The 19,978-nt window shown below is 44.4% G+C and overlaps 1 protein-coding gene across 2 annotated transcripts; it reads left to right on the top strand.

The window, feature by feature from the left end:
• The first annotated feature begins 2,516 nt into the window (after positions 1–2,516).
• On the top strand, positions 2,517–12,019 carry LOC123049387 (protein RRC1). Of its 2 annotated transcripts, XM_044472316.1 has the most exons (18): positions 2,517–2,725; positions 3,148–3,222; positions 3,327–3,459; positions 3,612–3,657; positions 4,948–4,999; positions 5,079–5,219; positions 6,357–6,476; positions 6,575–6,740; positions 6,859–6,971; positions 7,108–7,179; positions 7,706–7,927; positions 8,232–8,290; positions 8,380–8,458; positions 8,568–8,705; positions 9,389–9,613; positions 9,691–10,475; positions 10,614–10,789; positions 10,989–12,019. In XM_044472316.1, exons 2-18 carry the CDS (start codon positions 3,163–3,165, stop codon positions 11,249–11,251), a joined length of 2,850 nt encoding a protein of 949 aa, XP_044328251.1. In that variant the 5' UTR covers positions 2,517–2,725; positions 3,148–3,162; the 3' UTR covers positions 11,252–12,019. The 2 variants fall into 2 exon arrangements, with proteins under 2 accessions (XP_044328251.1, XP_044328257.1); XM_044472322.1 differs by lacking the exons at positions 2,517–2,725; positions 3,612–3,657.
• The last annotated feature ends 7,959 nt before the right edge of the window (positions 12,020–19,978 follow it).

Genomic DNA, 19,978 nt, shown 5'->3' with positions numbered 1-19,978 from the left:
AGGACTCCCTCAACCGGCATTATGTCGAACAGGTTGCGGGTGTCGGGGTGCATGTCGGCTGGGATCTCCTGCGGGCGTCTCCTATGGCCCTCGGTGGCGTTGAGGTCGATGGCCATGGGCGGGGGCGTGGCCGGCGCCACAACGCTCACCTCCAGCGAGCATTCCCTAGAGAAAAATGGGAGGCTTGCGGGTAGGGATGAAAGCCGGGCATCGGCGGCATGGTATACCTGCGCATCGACTCTGGCAGTGGCACACAAGGAAAGGCCGACGAGCCCATGTTGGCCGTGGCCACGGCGGCGGTGATGAGCCCATGCTGGCCTGGGTTTAACACGAAGTAGATCAGGGCCTCCCTCGTTGCCGCAACGAGGAGGGCCTTGTTTTCCTCCTATTGTGCGGCGGCGGTGAGGCGGGCGGCGGACACAGCTTTGAGCTCGTCAGCCTGCATGTACCTCCGGTCCCTTCCTCTTGACTAACTGCACAGCCTGCTGCTCATCCGTCAACGACTTCGTCTTCTTCGGCGCCGGTGTCTTGCGGGCGACACATGGCTTGACTTTAGTGGAGGCGAGGAAGGCGGCGGCGTCAAGGGTGCACGGGTCGTCCATGGCGAGTGGGCAGGAGCGCGAGCGAGTGGGAGTTTTTTGGGAAAAAGAGGGAAATAGGGGTGGCTATGCCGCCAACTAGCGGGCCATGGAAGGACTAGGGGAGCATCACACACATCCATTTCGTGTCCATGCCGGCGCAAACGAGACCCAAATTTGGGCATGAAATAGGTCGCACAGCGGACGAAAAACTGAGGATAGTTCGTTTGGGTCAGCGTGTTGGGTCGACTTTTCTGTCCGTTTCGACCCAAACGAACACACGCGGACAAAATGTATCGGCTGTTGGAGTTGCTCTAAGGGCCTGTTTGGATCGTGCCCAGACCAGCCCTACCAATTCGGGGGCGTGCCAATTATTTGGCGAGGGATTTCGCCGCCGCCGCTTCGCCCACAGTTGGCGAGAAAAACTGAACTGCTTGCCAAAATTTTGGCGTAGATCCGAAAATCTGGCCACCATCCAAACGCACGCCAACGCCTACAATCAACGCCGAAATTTTGGTAAGGTAGGCGCATGCTACTATCCAAACGGACCCTAAGACTTTGAGTGTATTTACCTCGTTAAATTTTTTTGGTCTAATCTTACCTTTAGCCGACCTATCTCGCACGCGCATCCGCTGGCTCCGTGTCCGATGGATCGCCTGTTGATCAGACGTATGAGAACGACCCCGCTTTCCTCGTCACGCGCGTTCTTTTCTGAAACACAACTATTGTTTCAGAATAAGCATTTGTGCAATTGGCCTTCATTGACTCGTGTCTATGGGAGGGCGCACGCTTCTGGATTTGGGAGGGCGGCGGGGCGGCGACGTTCGGCGTCCGGGGCATATCCGCCGACGTCGACTCCAACAGGTATGGATCGGAGACCCCCCTCCCATTCCCCTGCATTTCTGGGCGACCACCGTCCTGGCACCACCAATGCTAGACACAGCCACATCACAACGCCTTACGTCCACACACACTCCAAGTTTCTGCAACAACAATGTTGTTGCGGAACGACGACATCGAAGACTGGGTGACACGGCCGGAGATGTTGTTGCAATTTTTCTAGCAAGGGTCTTGTTACAGAAAATTAGGCACGGCGTGAGATGTCTTTTTCAATTTTTACAACAAAGGTCTTGTTGCAGAAAATTAGAGAATAAGAGTTTTTGCAACATGGGAGTTGTTGCAGAAAATTAGAAAAAAAGGAGTTTTCGCAACAAAGCTCTTGCTGCAGGAAATTAGAGATGAGAAAGTTTCGCAACAAAGCTCTTGTTGCAGAAATTTAGGGAAGAGGAGGTTTCGCAACTAGAGTAGCTCCTACACGTCAGCGGCGGGCTGATTTTGCGGCGGCACCGCGCGGGGCGCAACTCAGTCGGGGTCGAGTCAAGACTGACTTGTTTTTGCAACCGAGCGTTTGTTACGGGAAATAACGAGTGGGCATGCGGGGGCGGACATCGGATCGGACGGCTATCAGCTCGAGTATCCAACGACCGTCGAGGCGACAGATAAAATCTAAACATCAGCCGACGGACGCGTAGCAGTGCCCAATTTTTTTAGGGCTATTTACGCCGTTAAAAATTACTCCCTCTGTTCCTAAATATAGGGTGTATAGTTTTTGGCACGGAAATTAAAGAACACACATTGAGGGAAAATTTCACAAGTTTTGGGCGAGATTACACCTGATTAATTGACATGACAAAACAGAGAAGCTTGCCTTATATAAAGAAATGTGATCAAATCCCTTAAAAAAATTATCCAAACGAGTGGTGCAACGCAATACACCTTATATTTCGGACTTTTTCTCAAAAATCTGTACACCTTATATGGAGGAACGGAGGGAGTACTTGGCTATCTACCGTGTGGCCCCGACTCCCAGTCACCAATCAGCACCCAGGCATGTCCTTGATCTGGTAACTGGATGTTAATCGGACGGTGCAGGTGGCTTTGCTCCTGAACCTCCCTTCCTCGCAGGTCCCAGCCTCCCAGGCTCATTCCCTCTCTTGGCCGACCCCCGAGCCGCCGGACCCCGCTGTTCGCCGGCGGCAGTAGAGAAGCGCCCGAGCTTCCTCCCAGCGAAGCGGCGCCACTTCCACTGTTCCAAGCTTGGAGCGGAGAGCATTCAGGAGATCCATCCAAGCCGATTCCTTCTGCTGGTACGAAAATCCTAAAATATTTCTCTCGATTGTTTTAGGAGTGTTTTGTTTGTTGCTGCGAGCAATCACAATACCCTCATAACCTCATTACTCTTCCAATATTCGCAAACGCATCCAGTTCTCTGTGGATTCGGCTCGGTTTGTTGCAATAGCAGTTTGTTCCCCAAAATTTCGAGGGTTCGAATGTGTTAGGGTTTAGGTTACTCTGCGCGCAATTCTTCCCGACCTCGTGGTTTGCGCCTGCTGTTGGTAGGTCACATGCGCGTAAATCTGTGTGTACGAGCAGTACGAGTGCTATGTCTACCTGTGCTCGCTGGGATCTGGGAATCAAGAGTGACTGCAGTGATTAAGATCGCATATAGGGTGGTAGAAACATTTATGTGTGCTCAGATTCTGATGTTCTGGTGATGATTGTATGACAGTGTCCAGAACTACGGATGAGTTCGAAGAAGGTTCCGTTCAACCGTCATAAGGAGAATGAGGAGGCGAGGAAGAAGGTCAGGGGTTTAAGTCCCTTTTAACTTTTTTCTGAGAGACGTCCATCTTTTTTTACATGTAAATTTCGTTCATATCTGATTTTAATTGCTTTTGGTATGTTAAGAGGGAGGAAGATGAAGCGGCGCGCGTCTATGCGGAGTTTGTTGAGTCATTCAAGGGTGAAAGCACATCTGGATCGAAATTTGTCCGTGGGGGCGTGATTGATCCCAATGCCAAGCTGAGAGCTGATTCTGAAGGTTAGTGATAGTGGTTTCATTTTACTATACTTCGTCATAGTTGCCTTTGCGCCTTGCAGTTTCAGTATCAATCATGATGGATCTATGCACTATTTCTTTTATTGCTCCAATTAATCAAGAGGCCGCCATTTTTACTCGTTCGACAATGACAGGTGGAAAGTCGAAAGATGGGTGGTCTGTTCCAAAGAAGGGCAGTAGGTAAACGGCAAAAAATACTTGATTTCTAGAAGATTGTATCCTGTGGCAGCACAGCTACATCTTTAGAAATCACGTGCCAGTATGATCAGAATTGAGAATTTTGAGACCAAGAATGAGCAATTTTTACACGCTTGATGTGATATACCAAGGCACATAATTTATTATACCTTACAATTACGATTCATGATTATTCGTCCATATACCTTTTATTGCCCAGTGCTTAATGCATTTGAAATAGTGGTCGGAAGAAGAAAACTGTCTTGCACTCCCATGCACTCGCACATCCTCAGTTGCATTTATGCTGTAATGCTGACTATAGCTGCGCCTTCTTGACAGAGCAATTCCTTGTTGCTGACATAGTGCTTAAGATGATGATGCTGTTACAGAACTTATGTTTAGCAGTTTTGTAGTACACTAGTACCATGGCAATGACTCTCCGTAGTCATGGAGACACCAACCACGGAAGCATCCATGTAAACTTTAATTAATTGTGAGACGACTGTAAATTTGTAAACATATACGAATAATAATATAATGATTTCTCATGTTGTATTTGTTGGTATCACTGTAATAACTACCAAATGCATCAGAACAATGTGGAAGTATTTTTCACAATAAAGGAACATTTTCAGATTATTATAAATGTTTTGATCATGGGCAGCGTTGCAGAGAAATTCTCATAATTGCGCAAAAACCAACATATTAAGCTTAATAATTAGTCTAGATTTAGGGCCATTTCATGGCTGCTGCATCATAAGTTATGGTCTGATATGATTTTTCTACCATGGCTTTAAAGGTGCATTATGTCATCCAGAAGTGGAAACATTTAGGCACTGTTTGGATCATCGTTTTTTTTAAATACCCCTGTAAAAAATACACGTCTCGGCCTGTTGGTTTGTTTCCGTCCGCAAATTGCTCAGTGTCCGGTAAGATGCACCTGTAAGTTAAATACATGCTATTAAATTACACCAATGCCAAGCACGGCCTTAGGTACTTCTGAAAAGCCGTTGCAATGTCGGACGGAGCTTTACTTGTGGCGAAATAATTATGTGTGTGTATTGGATCGACATGATTTAAATAGAGAAAATCTACCAAAGTGTCATTAACTTATGAGAATATCCAAAGTACCCCTGTAGAGTGAAGTAGGTATTTATTTTGGTTGTATTGCTCCTATCCTTTCGCCATTGTTGTTATCTGCAACCCCATGATATATATGTGTACAAATGATATGCAGCATAATCTGACTTATGAGCTCAATACATAGCTTATCTACGTCATATCATTATCCAGGTATGTTCCATCTTTTTTGCCGCCATCATTTGGGAAAGAGCCAGACAAAAAGGTTAGCGCACTTTTATAGTTCTTATGATTGGCTCAGTGGTCAGTATGGTTCTTTGATTGAGCATTATCTTGACTTGCAGAAGGAAGATGAGCGGCCGAAGGAAAAGGAAAAAGGAAAGCCACGGGCAATAGATAAGTTCATGGAGGAACTCAAGTTTGAGCAAGAGCTTCGGGAAAGGCGTAATCAAGAACGTGACGGTCGACACGGTGACACCTCCACGGTAGGTATTATATTATGTTAAAGTTGATCTTTTGGTTCTTTCCACTAGACATAAAATCAAACAAATCCACAGGGCAGTTTTGATTATATTTAGCATGCTGAAGTATTCTTGATGTAGACTTGACTAGATGGCGAGTCGTTCGTCGGCCCGAACTTTCACGGTACTAGCAGCAACAAGAAATTCCGATCGAGCAAAGATACAAGACCGTAATATCAAAAACTGGCGTCGAGTAGATGAATCAACTCCACGCGTAGCAGCGAAAAAATCCGTCACGGATCAGCAAAAGCAAACACGATATTTGGTGTCCCCCGACATGGGACTTTTCTGACTTTTATTCAACTCACGATCTAAACAAAACTTCTCAAAATAAAACCTCACCCTATACACGGCCGTAGCCGGCCCCTTATATAGGCGCACACAACCGACTCTCTAGCTAGCTTAAACTGACTTGGACTCCTACTCTTATCCCAACTAACAAATTAACAAACTTAATTATCCGGCACCGTTGATCACATAGCAACCTATGAAAAACTAGGACTCTTCTTTATTAGACCAAAAGAAATCAACGTGACATATCCTTAAATAAACTAAATCTTGATTTTCATGGTGCCTACCATCACGTATTGGCTTGGTGTTCTAAACCGTGGCTCAACCTTGTCTTGTACTGGTATTTTAATTACCATGTCCCCTATTCGTAACATATGCCCTGCGCTACCTGAAGCTTGCTCCGTCGTTAGCTTGACTGCCCTGCAATCTTTTGGTCCATTGTTCTGTTGCATATCAAGCTCGCGATTTATAGTAACGACAGCAGCAGTACACCGTTGAGCCGGAAACATAGCAATGGCACTAGTGGCCACATCAATTCTTGTCAAATAGAATGTAGAAAACCAACCCTGCCAGTCAACTTTGATAAACATTTTCTAAATAAGTTTCCAGCTAAATATGATAAATCTGTTGACTGGTTCCCCTAATTGTTTTCTCTCAGAATCTCTGCGGTTTGCCCTTGTACTCCCTCCGTTCCAAAATAGTTGACCCAACTTTGTACTAACCTTAGTACAAAGTTAGTACAAAGTTGGGTCAACTATTTTGGAACGGAGGGAGTATTTGATATACTGATGATTGAAGATTTTCCTGCAGTCCTCTAGCCATTTTGATGAACTACCAGATGAATTTGACCCCAGTGGGAGAATACCAGGGTCATTTGATGATGGGGATCCACAAACCACAAACTTATATGTTGGCAATCTCTCTCCTCAGGTTGATTTTTCCCACCGTACATGTTCTGTCTAGACACAGTTTTAAGTGTATAGGCATCATAGTTAGCTTACTGTGCATTATATGCCATATGTTGTTAGGTGGATGAGAATTTTCTTTTGAGGACATTTGGTCGGTTTGGACCTATCGCTAGCGTCAAGATTATGTGGCCTCGAACAGAAGAAGAACGCAGAAGGCAAAGAAACTGTGGGTTTGTTGCATTCATGAATAGAGCAGAAGGACAGGCAGCCAAGGATGAAATGCAAGGTTACTGTGCACTTCCATGTAGTTGGGATCATGTTATAGGACCTTAAAATAGTAACCTTTTCGTACTTTTTAAAATTACTTATATTCCTGTTTTCAGTTACTAAATTACTTAACGCAGGTGTTATTGTATACGACTATGAGCTGAAGATTGGGTGGGGCAAATCTGTTGCTCTTCCATCACAAGCACTGCCTGCTCCTCCTCCAGGACATATGGCAATCAGAAACAAGGAGGTTGCTCCTTTCATTTCAAAAATTTCTATGTGCAGCTCACTCTTATATATATATTTTTGGAAGTTTTAAGTAGATGACATGTCTTTGGTGTTTCTCTGTGAGTTGTACGACCTCCTTATGTTTCTTTGATATACAGGGTGGTACTGTAATCATATCTGGTCCTGGAGGTCCACCTGTTGCATCAGTTACACGGCAAACCTCAGAGCTGGTTGGTGATCTCTTACATATACATCTGTCCTTGTGTGGCATACTGTTCTTGATATCCATGCTATTTGTGTAACCATAAAAGTAAAATCAGTAAAAAAATCCACGTTTTCTTTGAGATAGACCTTTTGAGGTATCATAACGCGGCTTGTTTGAGCTCTCTTTTCAGAAAATATCTAAGTGCTTGAGTTGTGTAGGCCAAGAGAGTTCATAAGTTGCCCTGCTGCATACAATTTAACATGAATAATATTTTTGCCATCTTTCTTAAGTTGGCACATAAATTCTTTAGCCCTTTCACATATGTTCACTACGTGATATGTTCTGGGTGGGCTCTCTTATTTCGGTTATGGATTTTGAATCCTTTTTCACTAGCACTCTTGTATGTAATTCGGCCAGCTACATTCTTTAGTATCTTATAGGCCTAGAAATAATATAAGAAGTTTTTCCTTGGTAATAATTTTAGATGTTAGTTTGTGTAGTTAATTTTCCTCAATTCTAATTCCACTCCGGGGGTTCACTTGGTTTAACAGGTCCTTACTCCAAATGTTCCTGATATAGTAGTTGCTCCACCAGATGATTCACATCTTAGGCATGTGATTGACACGATGGCTCTGCATGTACTTGATGGTGGATGTGCTTTCGAACAAGCTATAATGGAAAGAGGACGAGGGAATTCTTTATTTAACTTCTTGTTTGATCTTAAATCGCAAGAGCACACATACTATGTCTGGCGGTTATACTCCTTTGCTCAGGTATCCACTGTTGTTTATCTTGCTACAATTTCAATGCCATCTCCTCTATGATCTATCAATAGAAGATTGTTTGTATCGGTTGTCATACAGACACATATTTTATGACATTTTCCAGTATATATTTTTGCTCAGTGATGGCCTATTGATTGGTCGAAATGAGTAGTGTATTGTTTAATAAAATTTATGTCCTTCGACCTCCTGATTATGTTCTGTTCAGCTTGGTCTCTAGAATTTGGTAGTATATGTGGGAATCACTGTGCTGATATAACACTAATGTTTAACTGCTTATGATACTCAAATGCAGGGCGATACTTTACAACGATGGCGAACCGAACCATTTATCATGATTACTGGAAGTGCAAGGTTTGCGTGCACACTGATATTCTGTTATGTGTTGGTCCTGTGCTTATTGACTATCTGGTGACATTGTTGTATTAAATCTGTTATTTTAGATGGGTTCCACCTGCTTTGCCATCCAGCCGAAGTCCTAATCATGAAAAAGAATCTACTTTTGCAGCTGGTAGAAGCAGGGTAAGGTTTGGTTGGCCTTGGCAGAGACTTCTTTTTGGTACTTTGCCTTTATTAGATGGTGCAAATGCTTTGGTCCAGTTACCTGATTAATTTGTGTTTTGTCTCCCAGCGTGCGGAAGTGGAGCGTACACTGACTGATTCACAGCGTGATGAATTTGAGGACATGCTACGCGCATTGACATTAGAGAGGAGTCAGATAAAGGAAGCAATGGGATTTGCGTTAGATAATGCTGATGCTGCTGGAGAGGTAATGCATACCTTGTATATTTGACCTTATCAGTTCATATTTCCTCTTTTCCTTTTGCCTTTAGCTTAAAATTATGAATTCATTCTGGTTGATTGATTCTATTTCATGCGTCCTGCTATTTTTCCTTAATGTCTCAGTTACTCTACGTGAAACATTCTACAGCTTGCAACAATTCCCAAGATCAGTGAATAGCTTGATCATTGTGAGTCAAATCTTGTGGTTGTGGACTGAGATTCATTCTACTCTGCACAGACTTTCTGTCTCAAGCATATACGTTTTGATGGGATTTGGTGTTGTCTAAGGAGAGTAGGAAAGGAGAAGTGGATCAAATTTGTAACATGTAGATTGATGTATATATTTTACTATTGGGACCATCATCTAGTCATATACTCTTACATAACCGCACATGTCTTTTGTTTTGTTGCAAACTGCACTTCAAAGGCCTACTGCATAGTGATGTACTCCCTTGGTTCCTAAATGCAAGTATTTTTAGAGATTTCAATAAGGACTACATACGGATGTATATAGACATATTTTAGAGTGTTGATTCACTCATTTTGCTCCGTATGTAGTACACATTGGAATCTCTAAAAAGACCTGTATTTAGGAACGGAGGGAGTATACTTCAATTTTATTTTATAGTTCGCATTGAATAAAAACTCACCGAGTTTCCCCTTGTATAGATTGTCGAGGTTCTTGCAGAATCTTTGACACTTAAGGAGACATCTATTCCCACCAAGGTTGCAAGGCTTATGCTAGTGTCCGACATCCTTCATAACAGTAGTGCTCCCGTGAAGAATGCTTCTGCGTTTCGAACCAAGTTTGAGGCTGCTATACCTGATGTCATGGAGAGCTTCAATGACTTGTATCGCAGTATTACAGGAAGGATTACTGCTGAAGCTCTGAAGGTATTTGTTGAGTAGTATGGTTTCATTTTCCCCCTTGATGTTCCTACATAATAACACTCATTTATTACTTTCTGCAGGAGAGGGTTTTGAAAGTTCTACAAGTATGGGCAGACTGGTTTCTGTTTTCTGATGCATATCTGAATGGGCTGAAAGCTACCTTTCTTAGACCAGGCAACTCTGGGGTCACCCCTTTCCACTCTCTATGTGGTGATGCACCTGAAATTGAAAAGAAAACTAGCTCCGAGGATGGTACTAATGGATTTAGGCTTGATGAAGATGGTGCCCTGGCCACAGGAAAGGCAGCAGCGACGAAGGAGCTGTTAGGGCTTCCGCTTGCTGAGCTTGAACGTCGTTGTAGACATAATGGCCTCTCACTATGTGGTGGTAAAGAGATGATGGTTGCCAGGTTGCTCAGCCTGGAGGAGGCTGAGAAGGAGCGAGTATATCAGAAAGATGTCGACATGAAATATGGACAAGGAGAACCTCATAGAACTGGGAGAGAGGATATTGGTTTGAATGCGCGTAGTGCTTCGAGACCTGGAGAAGGTACTGTTGATGGTGAATCAGATATGCTGGGTCTCTCTCGTGTCACAGGTCAAAAGTACTATGGAAAATCTGTATCTGCTGAACCGAAACAAGTTCCAAGCAAGAAGCAGAGAGCTGATCCCATCTTACCAGCTTCTAAATGGAATCGAGAGGATGATGGCAGCGGCGATGAAGATAGAAAAGATGGTCAAGGATTGGGATTGAGCTATTCATCTGGAAGTGATATTGCTGGTGATCCTGGGAAAGCTGATGCAACAGAAATTAGTACTGATCACACAATTCATCATCCAGATACAATTGTTGATGAAGAGCATAGGTATCCAACTTCACCGGCTCCAATTATTCAATCATGTTGTCATTAGTGTTTCACATTCTTTGCCCCAAATATTCAGTCATGTTGCCATTAGTGTTTCACATTCTTTTTTGCTTAGTCGCTACACCTTCTGATCTGCAGGCAGAAGCTGAGGCAGATTGAGATTGGTGTCATGCAGTATCGTGAATCTCTTGAGGAGAAGGGTTTGTGGAACATGGAGGAGCTTGAGAGGAAGGTTGCCAGCCACCGTAGGCGTCTTCAGTCTGAATATGGGTTGTCTTCTTCAGTAGATGGGGCAAACAACAGGCGCTCTTCCGGTATGTAAGAAGGCCACAAGGGAATTACCCTGTCTTTTGATAACTGCATTTCTGTTTCTTTGGAGCATCTCCATCGTTGATACTTATTTTGTTGCTTCACGTGATAGCTTATCTGATAATAACAATGAGCCATGCTGTAGCCCTCAACCTAGTCCAGTGCGTGCATGTTTTTACAAAGAAATGTACTTCTGTTTTGCAGAGAGAATACCATTGGACCGGAAAGAAAGGTATGATGATGCACGCAATTCTTCCAAGAAGCGGCCTCACAGCCCAAGTAAGAGCCGTAGTCCTTCAAAGAAATCATCACTGGATAGAGACCGAGAGCACAATCGCAGCAGAGACAGATTGCATGGTAATGATGTTGGGAGAGACAGAGCACGCGAAAAAAGTTCAGGCCGAGAGAAGGATGATCACCATGATAGAAGCAGAGAAAGAGAAAAGGACAGGAGAAAGGGGAGGTGACTGAGGGTATGTTTGGTTCCAGCCCTACCAAATTTGGTTGACCTTTTGGTTGCCCATGAGTTGGCCAACATCGGCAAGGAAAACGAGCTAGAGTAACCAAAAAGGCATCGGCATGCCAAATACTCCTAGTTGGCAACCATGCAAACAAAGGCCAGTGTTTTGGACATGACCAAAATATTGGTAGGGTAAGTTTAGCTGCCATAACATACATACATACCCTGATACTTGAAGATCTCCCTGTTGTGCACTTGGTTCTTCGGCTGAATAAGCAAGCATCTTGAGGAAGGAAACATTCGAGCTGGGCTGCATCCGCCGATGCCCGCCGCATGTAAATGGGTGCGCATGGCCTGCTCAAGGACCAGTCTGTAGCGGATTTGAGGATTTAGGTGGCGCTCCTAATGGCGGACCTGTTTTTGTAGTATCAAGGAACAGTAGTTTGTGAAACATAAGTACTTTGATCAAGCAACACTGAGTGAAATGCTGTCAGTTCGTGGCATGGGCTGCAACTAATAAACTTTGACAAGTTGCTATGGATTTGCTCTGGCAATCTTGTTGTTTAACCCCTGTAGGATTCAGCTTAGAATTAGCATGGTGCTACTGCTGCCTCAACTCCTCCGTTTAACATTTCGGTTAATCTGGATGAAGGGCCCGGGATGGCAGGTTGTTTAACTTGCTGGTGCATTCTTCTGCGCATGGTTAATTGGCCGTATTGTTTGTGGATGCTTAATTTTCGAGCTTGTTTCTTTTTTAGGCTGATTTTATTTTTTCAGGCTGGAGCTCATTTCTTTGAACCTAATTTGTGGATGCTGCAAATTCAGGCGAGCGTAGTTCTCTGTGCCCCATCTGACTGAATCATTATGCTTGACGTTACGTGTGTATACTTGTAAGATCCTCCTCTGTAGTCCTGTTACAACGCTCGTCAGAAAACAGCATTAATTTACATTTTTTATCTGCAGGGAATTTAATACGTACGTATATTGCCTAACAAATATGCTTATATGCACACCATTCAACTAAAGAAATGTACACATTTTTTATACTCCGATTCATATTACTTGTCGCTTAAACGGACGTATCTAGCACTGAAATATGTCTAGATACATCTATTTAAGCGACAAGTGATGTGGATTGGGGGGAGTAGAAAAAATATCCTCTTGCCATGAGAACATGGGAGTGCCAGTGGGAAGGGAAAGGCAGCAGAGCAAAGAAGATCGTGAAGAAAACAGATCGAGCTAGTGATCCATCAACACTCCTTTGACAATCTTTCCACTCGTATGAGCTGCACAATTGGCGCTCGGATCATACAATGATATATTCTGCAATCGATCCATGTATGGATCCCTGCGCTCGCTGTGTATGCATAGTCTACTCCACGCTCACATGTGGCAAGAGTGTGCAACAAGCTGTGTTCTGCTCTGCATGCGCACCATGTTCTGTTGCTGCATCCTCTCGTTTCGAGCCTTTCCCAGTGGCCGCCCCGTACCCCTCACCTAAAAATTGACAAGTGATCTAGCCGGCCAAACACTCACTTTTCCTTTTTTCTTTTCAAAAAGGGGATAGCCGTGGTCTCTGCATCAAACGATGCATACAACCAATATATACATCAACACAGTCATATAGCATCCCTGCACCTTATTATAAAGTGGATTAGTAGAAGCATCATTTAAACATGGAGTCGTACGCCAGTATGCTGCCCAGAAGCTAGTACGGAGGGATCCCTAATCCACTTCTGAAGGGTGTGGCAGACCCTCCCCTGCGCCTAGCCCCTCTCCGCGCGCCGCTGGCCGCTCCGGCCGCGGCGGCTACCATCCCCCCAACAGCGGCCACTCTGGCGCTGTCGGCCAGCCACCTGCTGCTCTCGAGCTCCTTCAACCTCCTTCTCTGGCCCTCTCGGATCTCAAATTTGAGCCAGGTCTGGCTTTTGAGGACCACATCTGGAAACAATTCGGAGTGCCCGTCAACCACATTGAGGGCAGCGGCTATCGGGAATTCTTCCTCGTTGTGGAGATCTGCAGGTCTAAACTCTGTATCAACAATGAATCGGTCAGTCTCATTCTCCAATCTTGCTTTGGCGGACATGCCTCTCGTTTCAAAGTCGCTTGTCTACAGAATTGGTCTTTCAAGTTCAGCGTTTCCTCTAAGGAGGTTGGTTTTGCGATCATCAAAGGGGGAAATTATGTGAATGATCTCTTCAACGTGCGTTTTTTCCTCTGGGGTCGCGGCAGTCCAGACTTCCGCAACGAATATAATCTTTACATGCAGGAATTGGACAAAGAATGGACTCTAGTTGATCGATCTAACGATCGCAGATCATATGCTGTTGTAGTTCAATCTCCGTGTGTCTTTTCTTCCGATGATCCCACCCCTGAAGCGCGTAATCCGCGTGTTCTTCCTGCTTCGGAGCGTTTACTGCAGTCAAGGCCTGTTTCAAATCCGATATTAACTTCTCCCATTAACACCGCTCTCGGTAGGGCGGGATCGAGGGCTATTCAAACTACTAGGCCCACAAACCGTTCTTCTCAAGCCCATGGCTCTCAGGCCAATTTCTGTGTTCCTACCTTTCCTCGGGCCATTTTCGGCCCAAGTGCACCAGTAGGATCCGCTGTAGTGGTTGTAGGTGTTTGGGCCATATTCGGGCTAATTGCCGGTTTAGGAGCGAGGCTAATGCTCCCGCTTCCTCTGTTAGGAATGCCCCCCAATCGCCGCATCCACTTTTGGTTGTTCACCGAGACAGCCGCCTCTCACCCACGCTCGACCCCATTGTCAGAGGCACGGTGCCTCCCCTCGATCAATCAAATCACTCTAACGAGCGCATTACCATCCCCGCCATCTCGCATTCCCACTGCCCACCTCCACCTCTGCTGCAACTCTCCACCTTGCCACCTAAGAATTCCTCTTTCTCTGTTGCGGCGCCGTCCATGGCCTCTTTCCCGTTCGACCCAACTCCTTTCCTTCCCGTCGGCTACAACACCATTGAAGTTGATGGTAGGCCGACCCGTCATCGTGTCATCCATGGAAAACTGGTTCCAACCAATGAGGATCTCGCCATCATCACTATCATCCCAATGCCGCAAGGTGAGGTTGCCTTTGCCAATATCCAAGAAATTCTGCAAGAGTTCCTCCTCTCCAAGCGCATGGGTGTGGTCTCCATTTCTAGATGCCCTTTTGGCCAGGCTTTTGTCCGTTTGAATAGTGCTGCAGACCATGATTTCCTAGTCAACTCAGGACCACACCCGTACGATGATATCCACTTTGTATTTCAAAAGCACAACCAGGGTATGAACTGGAAGAACTTCTCCCTAAACAGAGATGTTTGGCTATTGATAGTTGGATTTCCTGCTGATCTCAGATCCTTTCATGAACTTTTCAATGCCACTGCTAGCTTTGGTCAGCTTTAGGTTTGGGACAGAGTCAAATCTTGTGATGTTGCAGTTGTTGTCAAGGTTAAGATTGCTGCCCTCAAGGATGTTCCTGCTAGCATGTTAGTTTTTGGTGCAAATAGTGAGAATGGTCAGTCTTGGACTTGCCCTGTGGTGATCTTCCAAGACATTCCTTCTGGTGGTCCACCTCCAGATGAAGATCCAGTCCCAAAAGATGGAAATCCTCATCCCAGACCTCCAAAGCAATTCCACCACCCTAACCAGAATGACTTGGTTGTGGGACCAATGGCCTTTCATCTAATCCAACAAGACAATGCCCAGGAGAATAATGTGGACATGGCAGGGCCACAAGAAGAGGAAGGCTGGGGTCATTAGGCTATGCCTCAAGAGCATATTGATGTTGAATTGCATGTGGGAGAATTCTTGGAGCTTAATGATCTAATTGGTCATCTGAAGGTGGATATTTCTCAACATGATGATCAGGATAACAGTGGATTAACTCTCTCTTAGGTTACAACTATCTGATAGTGGCTCTACTAATTCAGTGGGTGAGGGCCCAGACCTACATGACCTGAATGAACTGCTTGCCCCCTTGGTGCTACCTGCTCCCTAACCTGGTAACAATGTGGGGGAGATGGAGGTTCAGCAGGAGAACAATCTGGAGATCTTTGGTCTAGATATTCCGGTCTTTGCCCTAGAGGAAATTCCTCCTTAGCTAGAGATCCAACCTGCTGTTAATGCTGCTTGGGTGGAATCTGATCCAATCCCACAAGGAGATGTTCATATGCTGCAAGATCTTATTGATGCTCATGCTACTACTGATATGTTGCAGGAGCCTGCCCCTGGCCACCAGGCAGATATGTTGCAAATGGCATAACACATCATACCCGTGCCTCAGATTCCTGTTGTAGATACCCATGCTCCTAATATGGAAATGATGTCTGTTCATACCACCCAAACCTCACCAAGTGGCACTCCTATTGCTCATCATGAGCTTTCCTCTGCAAGATTGACATACCAAGATCCTGTGGCCAACCTAGTCAGCTCTGAAGGTAGTAGCATGGAGGCTCCCCCTGGCTTTTCCCTACCCATTTTTAGATCCAATGTTATTGTCAATTCCATGTTATTCTTAGGCCAAGTTGATCCTGTTCTTTCAAATCCGAGGCACAAACCTATTTTGTTAGGTGATGATGCTGGTTTTCTCTCCAAGGAAGGCTTGGATTTGTATAAGAAACACTTTGCTCCATCTAATGAGACCTTGGCATCTACTAAGGTACCCGTAGAATGGTTTAATTTTATCACTCTTGCCCTCTCAAGCCCCAATAACTTTGATTGGGATAAATCTTTACTGGTTCCCAACTGTGGACATACTTAATTGAAGGGTCAAACTGCAAGAACTGTTTCCCTTTTGTATTACCTCCAACATGTCCTGATCTGAATTATGTGTGTCATCAGGGGGCTACATAACAACAAGTTACATCTGATCCAGTAAACACCACCCCAGATGCCACCAGTGAGGCAGTGTAACATGTGTTGGCTCTTGCTACCACCTTAGCTATCTATGCTCAACGAAAAAGGAAAGAAAAAGCTCCGGTGGTAGAATTTGAGGTAAGAAGAAGATGCAGGCTACAACAACTTAATAGAGGATTTAAGAAACAGATTTTTCAGAACATAAACTCCCTTTCTTGCACTACTAGTCCACCTACTATTGCACCAAAGATCATCAAAATCATCTATGTATCCTTTTGCAAGGCTGCTGCTAAGGACTGCACAGAGGAAATGCTGCGCCAGCCCAAAAAGAAGAAAGATGGCCTGCCTGCTGAAAAGGGAGCTCTCAAGAAGGGCGCTCTCAGGAAGGAGGCTGGGTCCAAGAACTAGATCTCTTTCATCTAGTTTCTGATAACCCACAAGTATAGGGGATCACAACAGTTTTCGAGGGTAGAGTATTCAACCCAAATTTATAGATTCGACACAAGGGGAGCCAAAGAATATTTGAAGGTATTAGCAGCTGAGTTGTCAATTCAACCACACCCGGAGATTAATTATCTGCAGCAAGTAATCAATAGCAAAGTAATATGATAGTTTTGGTAATAGTAGCAGTAGCAACGGTAACGGTAACAGTGATAGTAGTAATTTTGTAGCAAGTGTAACGGTGATGATAGTAGTAGTAACTTAGCAAGAACAACATAGGATAAATTCGTAGGCATTGGATCAGTGACTTGTTGGATGATATTCATCATGAGACAGTTATAACCTAGGGCGATACGCCACTAGCTCCAGTTCATCAATACAATGTAGGCATGTATTCCGTAAATAGTCATACATGCTTATGGAAAGAACTTGCATGACATCTTTTGTCCTACCCTCCTGTGGCGGCGGGGTCCTATTGGAAACTAAGGGATATTAAGGCCTCCTTTTAATAGAGAACCAGAACAAAGCATTAACACATAGTGAATACATGAAATCCTCAAACTACGGTCATCACTGGGAGTGGCCCCGACTATTGTCACTCCGGGATTGCCGGATCATAACACGTACTAGGTGACTATAACTTGCAAGATCGGATCTAGAACATGGATATAATGGTGATAACATAAACGGTTCACATAAGAAATCATGGCACCCGGGCCCAAAGTGACAAGCATTAAGCATGGCAAAGTCATAGCAACATCAATCTTATAACATAGTGGATACTAGGGATCAAGCCCTAACAAAACTAACTCGATTACATGATGAATCTCATTGAACTCCTCACCAACCAGCGAGCCCACGAATGAATTACTCACTCCCGGTGGGGAGCATCATGGAATTGGCGATGGAGAAGGGTTGGTGATGACGAAGAACGAAGACCCCCCCTCTCCGGAGCCCCAAACGGACTCCAGATCTGGCCTCCCGATGAAGAACAGGAGGTGACGGCGGCTCCGTCTCATGGATCGCGATAATTCTTTCTCCCTCATTTTTTCTGGAAAAATAGGATTTTATAGCGTCGGTTTCAAGGTCCGCGGGGCCACCAGGTGGGGACAACCCACTTGGGCACGCCAGGAGAGGGGGGGGTGCCCTGGTGGGTTGTTCCAACCCAGGTGCCCCTCGCCGGTAGGTCTTGGCTCCAGAAATTCTTGTTTATTGTATAAAAATTCCTTGCAAAGTTTCGTTCCATTCCGAGAACTTTTATTTCTGGACAAAAAAAACACCATGGTAGTTCTGCGGAAAACAGCGTCAGTCCGGGGTTAGTTTCATTCAAATCATGCAAAGTAGAGTCCAAAACAAGAGGAAAAGCGTTAGGAAAAGTAGATACGTTGGAGACGTATCAACTCCCCCAAGCTAAAACATTTGCTTGTCCTCAAGCAATTCAGTTGATAAACTAAAAGTGAAAAAGAAAAACTTTTACGAACTCTTTTGCTCTTGTTTGCATAAATAAGCTTAAACAACACCAGGTTTTCAGCCAACACTAACCATGTCGACAATAACTCTTAAAGATTATATTAACTCATATCAATGACATAATCAGCTAGTGAGCAATAATTATGTATCTCAAACGGCAACACATTGTCAAAACAACCATGATATAATATGACAATAGTGGTATCTCGCTAGCCCTTTCTGAGACCGCAAAACATAAATGCAGAGCACGTCCAAAGTTCAAGCAACGACTAAACATTGTAATTCATGGTAGAAAAGATCCAGTCATGATGCACCCAACATTAGCTACACACAATGCATAAGTCATGACAGCTGTGCTCTCAGGTTCTAGCGCTTGTTTTAGAAGGTGATGAGACAACATAAAAGTAAAAAGATAGTCTCTTCGCAGAGGGAAGCAGTGATTTGCAGAGGTGCCATAGCTTAAGTTTTTAAAACAGAGGTAAATGATATTTTGAGACATGCACCCTTCTCATTTACTTCATGACTATCAATTATCAATATCTTCCATGCTAAGCATGCTAGTGGCGGTTACCAAGCAATAAAAGTCAAGGTTTTGACCCCATTGGGAGTTTTTGTTTGATTATTTATAAGTTTTTTCTGTTTGCAGTTTGGGACTGGGCATCCCTATTACCGCTCTTTTCTTGTTCGACGGCGAGTGAATAAACACTCGACCTGAGAATAACCCGCTTAGCATGGAACATACCAACCACCTCCTGTCGTTCCATGAACGATCCAGGCACACAAAAGGATATTTTTTAGAAGTTATTAGAGGTGGCACATGCAAATTTACTTAGGATGACAGGGTAATACCGCATATAGGTAGGTATGGTGGACTCATCTGGAATAACTTTGGGTTCAAGGTTTTTGATGTACAAGCCGAATTCCCACTTAGTACAGGCGAAGGCTAGCAATTAGATTAAGAAGCAGCCAGCTAGAGAGCAACAACGGTCATAAACATGCATTATGCATAAGTAACATTGGACACTAGCATGAGTAGGATATGATCACCATGAACATAAATATCATAGAGGCTATGTTGGTTTTGATTCAACTATATGCATGAACATGTGCCAAGTCAAGCCGCTCGAACATTCAGAGGAGGATACCATATCATCATACTACATCACAATCATTTTAACACAATGTTGATATCCAAGATAAATCATTATCCACTCCCAGCTACTTATGCATGGCATGAGAAACTATAATATCTAATTGTCATTGCAAACATGTTTAATCATAATGGGCTGAATCATGGATACTAGGATAAAATATTTACACAAACAGAACAAGTCGAGTTTATACCAGTTTCTCTCTGCCACGGCCAGTTCATCGAATGTCGTCATTATTGCCTTTCACTTGCACGACCGAACGATGTGAAAATAATAATAGTGCAAGAGTGCCGTGGACTAAGCTGGAATCTGCAAACATTTTATTCAACAGGAGAAGACAAGGTAAAATAGGCTTGAGGGAGTCCTGGATTAGGGGGTGTTCGGATAGCCGAACTATACTTTCAGCCGGACTCCTGGACTATGAAGATACAAGATTGAAGACTCCGTCCCGTGTCCGGAAGGGACTTTCCTTGGCGTGGAAGGCAAGCTTGGCGATACGGATGTTCAGATCTCCTACCATTGTAACCGACTCTATGTAACCCTAACCCTCACCAGTGTCTATATAAACCGGAGGATTTTAGTCCGTAGGACAACATACACATCAACAATCATACCATAGGCTAGCTTCTAGGGTTTAGCCTCTCTGATCTCGTGGTAGATCTACTCTTGTACTACCCATATCATCAATATTAATCAAGCAGGACATAGGGTTTTACCTCCATCGAGAGGGCCCGAACCTGGGTAAAACTTCGTGTCCCTTGCCTCCTGTTATCATCCGGCCTAGACGCACAGTTCGGGACCCCCTACCCGAGATC

The sequence above is a fragment of the Triticum aestivum genome, chromosome 1A (assembly GCF_018294505.1).
Source record: "Triticum aestivum cultivar Chinese Spring chromosome 1A, IWGSC CS RefSeq v2.1, whole genome shotgun sequence".
Taxonomy (NCBI): domain Eukaryota; kingdom Viridiplantae; phylum Streptophyta; class Magnoliopsida; order Poales; family Poaceae; genus Triticum; species Triticum aestivum.
Note: the sequence above shows the minus strand (reverse complement) of the source record. Positions and strands in the feature narration are given on the sequence as shown.